This window comes from Pipistrellus kuhlii, unplaced genomic scaffold, assembly GCF_014108245.1.
Source record: "Pipistrellus kuhlii isolate mPipKuh1 unplaced genomic scaffold, mPipKuh1.p scaffold_m20_p_3, whole genome shotgun sequence".
Taxonomy (NCBI): domain Eukaryota; kingdom Metazoa; phylum Chordata; class Mammalia; order Chiroptera; family Vespertilionidae; genus Pipistrellus; species Pipistrellus kuhlii.
In genome coordinates this window covers 81,971,416-81,977,415 of record NW_023425529.1, presented here as the reverse complement: position 1 = coordinate 81,977,415, position 6,000 = coordinate 81,971,416, and the positions used below count along the sequence as shown (strand labels likewise).

General features: G+C 42.1%; 1 protein-coding gene across 1 annotated transcript in view; it reads left to right on the top strand.

Annotated features, from left to right (window-relative positions):
• The window catches only part of LOC118729558 (maestro heat-like repeat-containing protein family member 7), a 66,807-nt gene that overhangs the window by 41,429 nt on the left and 19,378 nt on the right, over positions 1–6,000 (top strand). The window contains 6 exon segments of the mRNA XM_045587774.1: positions 309–316; positions 416–643; positions 1,666–1,803; positions 1,997–2,144; positions 2,546–2,686; positions 3,001–3,174. Of these exon segments, the coding sequence (XP_045443730.1) occupies positions 309–316; positions 416–643; positions 1,666–1,803; positions 1,997–2,144; positions 2,546–2,686; positions 3,001–3,174 (837 nt within the window).

The window sequence follows — 6,000 nt, the reverse complement described above, 5'->3', positions numbered from 1 at the left end:
CATGGTATAGAAAGTGCAAGAATCAATCCCATTTCATGGACAAAGAAACTGATTTTCAGAGTTAATCAGCTTTTTCTATCTCCTGTGTTTGGGTCTGGCACCCATTTTTCTGGGCCCTGGCCAGGGGCATGGAGTAGTGAGGGCAGAGGATGAAGTTGGGTGGCCCCATTTATTTTCTGCTGAAAACTTAGAATTGGTTCCCTTCTTGTTTTCAATGTTTGGAAACAGAGAGAGGCAAGATTACATGTGTGTGGCCCTCATTTCCCCAGGGATGAGCTGTGGGCTTTCAATCTTTGGATGCTGCTTAGAAACCTCAGTCAGAGTGAACTGTGACCTTTGGGCAGTGATGAGAGGAGGGTGAAGGGAGGGCTGGACTCGGTGTGTGGGGTTGTGGGACCATTTATGTCTTTACCAGACCAAGTCAATTCTGCTTCCTCCTTTCCTTGTGTACTCCCCAGGCGACATGTGCTTTGTGTGGGATGCTATCAGGGTCCCTGTGCCTGCAGGCCATCCAGGAACTCTACCCCCGGCTATTGCTGGCTGTGCTATGTCATCTCTACTGGGTGAATGAGCAAAATCCCTCCCAGAAGATGGTGGTCTACAGGAAGGAGGGCATCTTAGGCAAGACCTTAGACCCTACTAGGTAAGCCTAACCCTGGTGTGATGGAAAATGAGACTAGTGAACTCCACTGGGCCCTGGACAACTAAATGCCTACTCTAGGGATGCTGAAGAAGAGACTGACGGCAGCATAGAGCTAGAATGTTGGTGTGGGTACTGCAGCATCATGTGCTGGAATGTTCACACATATTTTCAAGTTTCTGGTTACTCTTTTCCCTGCATGCACTCTTCTGCTTCACTCAGCAGTTCATGTCTCTGTTCATGACTTGACACATGAAAGACTGAATTCTCTCCATGCAGTTGTGGCCATTCGAATCTGGATAATCTCTGGCTTAGCTTTGTCACTAGCTGTGCCATCTCATGCAAGTCACTACTCCATTTTCTGAAGTAAAATGGGTGTTGAACTATTAAATAAGTGGTTGTTAGACTTTAAAAAAAAAAAATGTCAGGGTATTCTACTCAAGTGAAAGCTTACAGTAAGAAAATAAAGAAAACCAGCACATCCCCGGTATGGGGTGTGCAAGAGGCAGCTGGTCGATGTTTCTCTCTCATCAATGTTTCTAGCTCTCTATCGTTCTCCCTTCCTCTCTGTAAAAAATCAATAAAATATATTTAAGAAAGAAAGAAAGAAAGAAAGAAAGAAAGAAAGAAAGAAAGAAAGAAACAAACAAACAAACAAACAAACAAAGAAAACCAGTAACCACAGAAATTCCGGTTAGGGTGGTGTGGAGGTGAAGAGATATCCTAACACTTCTACACCTGGAGAGCAGAATTTGAAAGCTGTGGCACTAGCATATCTCTATAGTCTCTGAATAAGACTCTGTGGTTGGATGAACACCAAGGTTGAAGCAGTGAGCAGACAAACAATTGGAGACGGGTTTCATATTGCCATGGTTTATCATCAGCTGGAAAGAATGATCCAGCTAGTTAACAGATTAGAGAACAGTCTCCTGGCTTGCCAGGATAAGGATGCAAAATTATAACATAACATCTTGTCCGTCCTTCTGTTTCTTCTTTTCACAAACCTGGTGATGATTGGTCTTCAGTTGTGCCCTAGAGGTGGTGAAGTTGGTGTTGTTCGCAGCTGCATATGATGGAGTGGTGGTCTATGCAGATGAGCACAAGTGCTGGGATCTTCTGACCTGCCCTAAACTTTACTACATAGGGATCATGGAACTGACAAGGTGGGACCATTTCCCCAGCATGCCTAATACCACTCTAGCCCCCAGTGCCAATTTTCCAGGGCACAGCACTCACCTACAGCAGCCTTTAACCCTCCCTTCCTCATCTCCCAGACCTCAGCCTTCACATTTTTCCTGTTCTGTGCATACTGTTCTCTTGCCACCTCCGCTCCACCACTGCCCACTCCCCACCCAGCAACTCTTGGCTTCCTCTGCCCCATCCCAGTGGCATTGTGAAGAACTGTGAGCCAGTCCTGCTGCACCGAATCTTGAACCTTGCAAAGAATCATCTCAACAGCATAGATAATCGTCAGAAGATCTTGGCCAGGACCCTCTATGCACAGGTGAAAGCCTGGGGAGAGGACCGCAGCCCTAGCCATTCATTTCCTGTAGCTGAGGAACATTTAACAGAAATGTTAAATAACTTGCCCCAGGAAGTAGAAAGAATAGAATTGAGTGTGGATTGCTTCCCTACCAACTCAGAGCCTGGTTAAAAAAAAAAAAAGGCCTGGGAGGGGAACAGCAATATTAGTCCTCCCAGAATAATTTTAGGATCCCAGGATCTGGCCCAAAATGCTAACGTTTCAGCGTTTTCCTCCATTGCCTTAGACTCTACCCCATGTGGACATATCTACCACTGCTCTCAACTGGTCTTACCCAAGTGTGGGGCCTGGGGGAACTAGAGAAGCAGCGTGTTCCCATGACCATTTCTCTATCCATCGTTGTAGTATCCTTGCTTCCACAGCTCCTCTGGCATCGATCAGTGGCTCAGACTCTGGGTCAAGAATTTGTGGAAAATCTAATCAAGTGGATTAAGGAGCCCAACCTCGTTATGAAAGAAATTGGACTCCGTGGAATCAGTAACATGGCACTGCACCCAAGTCAAGTAAAAGTGGGGGTCCCAATGGGAATCAAATGTTAGTCTCTGAACCACTCAGGGCCTCTTAATTACCCAGAGCTCAGTATATTTCCCAACCCCACATCCCAGGGCAGTACAACATCCAGTTTATAAACTTACATAGCCTGGCCATCTGGCCTTCCAAACACCCTGAGCACCAGCTTTCCACTTCCTCTATACATCTAGCCCCTAGATTCCCTAGGTCTGTTATTTTTTAGGTGCCATCTGTTTTCTCAAAACCCTATCCCTAAAGTGTCACATGGTCCCCAGGTGGTGAGTAATCTCTGCCTTCTTCCAAATAGTCAGAGTCTCTGAGGAGCCTGGTTCCATTCTTGCGTGACTTATTGAAGAGCGAGGCTCGAGTGACAGTTCAGGCAATGAAAGCCCTACGGAACATCATCCTCCATGGGCAAGGAGAGGAGGTCAAGGTGGTGTTCTGCAGCATTTCGAAGCATCTGCATCCACTCATCACTGATGTATGGGCCTAAGTCCCTAGGATTAGTTGGGAACAATATAGCATGGGCTGGGGCTGAAGGTGAACCCTGGAAGCTGAATTAAGGGTACTGGGGCAGGGCTAGGGGACTTGGTGGAAGGGTAAAATCACTGAGGGGCAGATAAATGGAGACTTGGCTACTTGAAGCAGTACATTAGACAGGTCCAAAATTCACTCCCTAATACATACAGATGTAGCACTTATCCACTTATTCTCTTACCACAGAGCCACTGAAGGGGAAAATGTGACATACTGATGTAAAATTGGTTTTGACTCCAATGATCTTCTTCTGCAGACTTGAAGATCATAACTTCTTTCATAATTTGTACCCTCCTTCCAAACAGCTCAGGAACCCTAGAATTCTAGGAGCCTTGTTACAAGAACCCAAGGCTCAGAAATCTGAATTTCCCAGGCCCAAATGGCCCACTCCATGTCTCATCCTCTTTACAGAGCAGAGACATTTTGAATTGAAGGGACTTCACATCAGAGATGTATGTTTACTTACAGTGTTCCTGTTCTGGCATCTACCCATTTTTAATATTTGAACCTTGTATTTGAATTATTTTTGTATCAGTCTCATAATCTCTAAGAGCCTGGACACTCACTCCATGATTCATCTATTTTTTCTGTTACTTTTAAAGTCCAACATGTATATTTGACTTGACAAAGCGAAAAAATAATCTTTACCCTTCATCCAAACAATATAAGAACCTTAAAGCTTGATTACACTGCCCTATTTTATTAATTAGTATTGTCTGGTATTTTAGTTTCATTTTTTTTAAATCCCCAAATTTGGTGTTTCACATAATCACAACAATTGTTGTTATTTTATACAGTCGATACTTATTGGGATTTACCCATATGTTGGTTACACATTTCTTCATTTACTTTCCTTATTATAGTTCTCTCCTCCCTTCTAGATTCATTTTCTTCTTTTTTCTTTGTGGCTTCTTTGGTGAGGATCCATTAATAGCAAAAGTTTTCAGTCTTTGTCTGAAAATATCTTTATATTTTGTCTCACATTTGTCTTTATTTTATTTTAGGACTTTTTACAATTTTATTTTATTTTTTTCCTCATTTTTCTAATTAAGTTATTATATATGTACATACCTTATCACATTTGTCTTTAGTTTTTAGCAGTTTAGGATGTGTTGGCATGAATTTCTTTAGTTTTAGCCTCAATTTCTTGAAATCTCTACATGTCTTTTGCCATACATTAAAAGTTTATAGCCTTTATTTCTTCAAAATATTTTCAGCACATTCTTTTTTCTCTCCTTTTAGAAATTTGATGACAGAAATATTGGACCTTTTGCTCTTCTCCCATGGGTCCCAAGATTCAGTTCATTTTCAATAATTTTCCTCCTTGTTGTTCAGATTGGATAATTTTTATTGATCTGTCTTCAAGTTCTTTGTGTCTTTCATCTGACATCCCTGTGTTGCTAATTTGTATTTATCAGTTTTAAAATTTCCCATTTTTCTTTATCTTGTCTATCTCTTTGCTGAGGCTTTTATTTCTGTATTTATTACAAGGGTATTCAGTGTTGTTATTGGAGTATTTTGTATCATAATTCCTTTAAGATGTATATCAGATAATTCCAACATCTGTTTCATCTTACCTGGCATATCAGTTGTCTTTTCCCATGTGAGTCAAGATTTCCCTAGATCTTCACATATAGAGTGATTTTTTTTAAATCCTCACCTGAAGATATTTTTTCTATTTATTATTTTTTAAAGAGAGTGGAAGGGGGACAGGGGAGAAAGAAAAAAAGAGAGAGAAACATGGATGTGAGAAAGACACATTGATTGGTCATGCTGAGGACCGAACCTGCAATGGAGGTACATGCCCTTGACCAGAAATTCAACCTGAGACCCTTCGGTCCACAGGCAGATGCTCTAATAATTGAGAAAAACTGGACAGAGTGATTTTTTATTGTATCTTTATAAACATTAAGTTATGTGACTCTGGGTCTCACTGAAATCCTATGGAGGATGCTCACAGTTTTGCTTAGAAGGCAACTGGCCTATTTAATTTCAGCTGCAAGTTCCTACTAACCTTCTGTGTGCATAGTGTAATTTCAATGTCAGTCTGAATATCGAGCCATTGCCCCTTTGAATGTTCACTTTCCCAAGGTCCTCTCTCACTGTGACCTCCTTGAATTTAGAGTTCCCTGGGGCTCCCTTTTTCTGGTTGATGGCTAGAAAGGTGAAGCTTTAGTTACCCTGCAATTCCAGGGATTTTTGTGACTGAGCTATCGATACATTTGGGCCAAGTGCCATGAAGGCGGAGAGAGGAAATAAAGAAATGGGGGGTTTGTCCATCTTCTTGGGGTCTCAGTTCCTTCAAACGGAGAGTAAGTTTCTCTCCCTCCGAATTTTGGCTCCTATAGATTCCCACTGGACTTAGTGTGGGGGCTGTGGCATGAGAGAACAGGAGGAAAAAAAGAACTGAGGAATTTCCCCATTCTCTTTGAGCAATGTGAGTTCCCTTTCTGGCTCTTTGAGGTTAACTAGAGGACTGCTCTTGGAGCATTCTGTCGACCTATGGTGCTTGCTTCCCAGTTTCTGGTTGCCTTCTGGGCAGGTTGGGGAGACCAATAGATATGAAAAGCCAGACCCCTAGGCTATGGAAACCAGTGATATTCCCCTACCCCATGGAAGCTGGAGTGTCAGCAGCCTCTTCATCTTTGGCACTGGTTATTTCTCTTTCTTGAAATTATAGTTATTTAAATTTTTTGGTATATTTTATTTTTCATTTTAAGATGTTTATAATGGGAAGGTTATCAGGTTATCACCCATATTTCTGGAATGG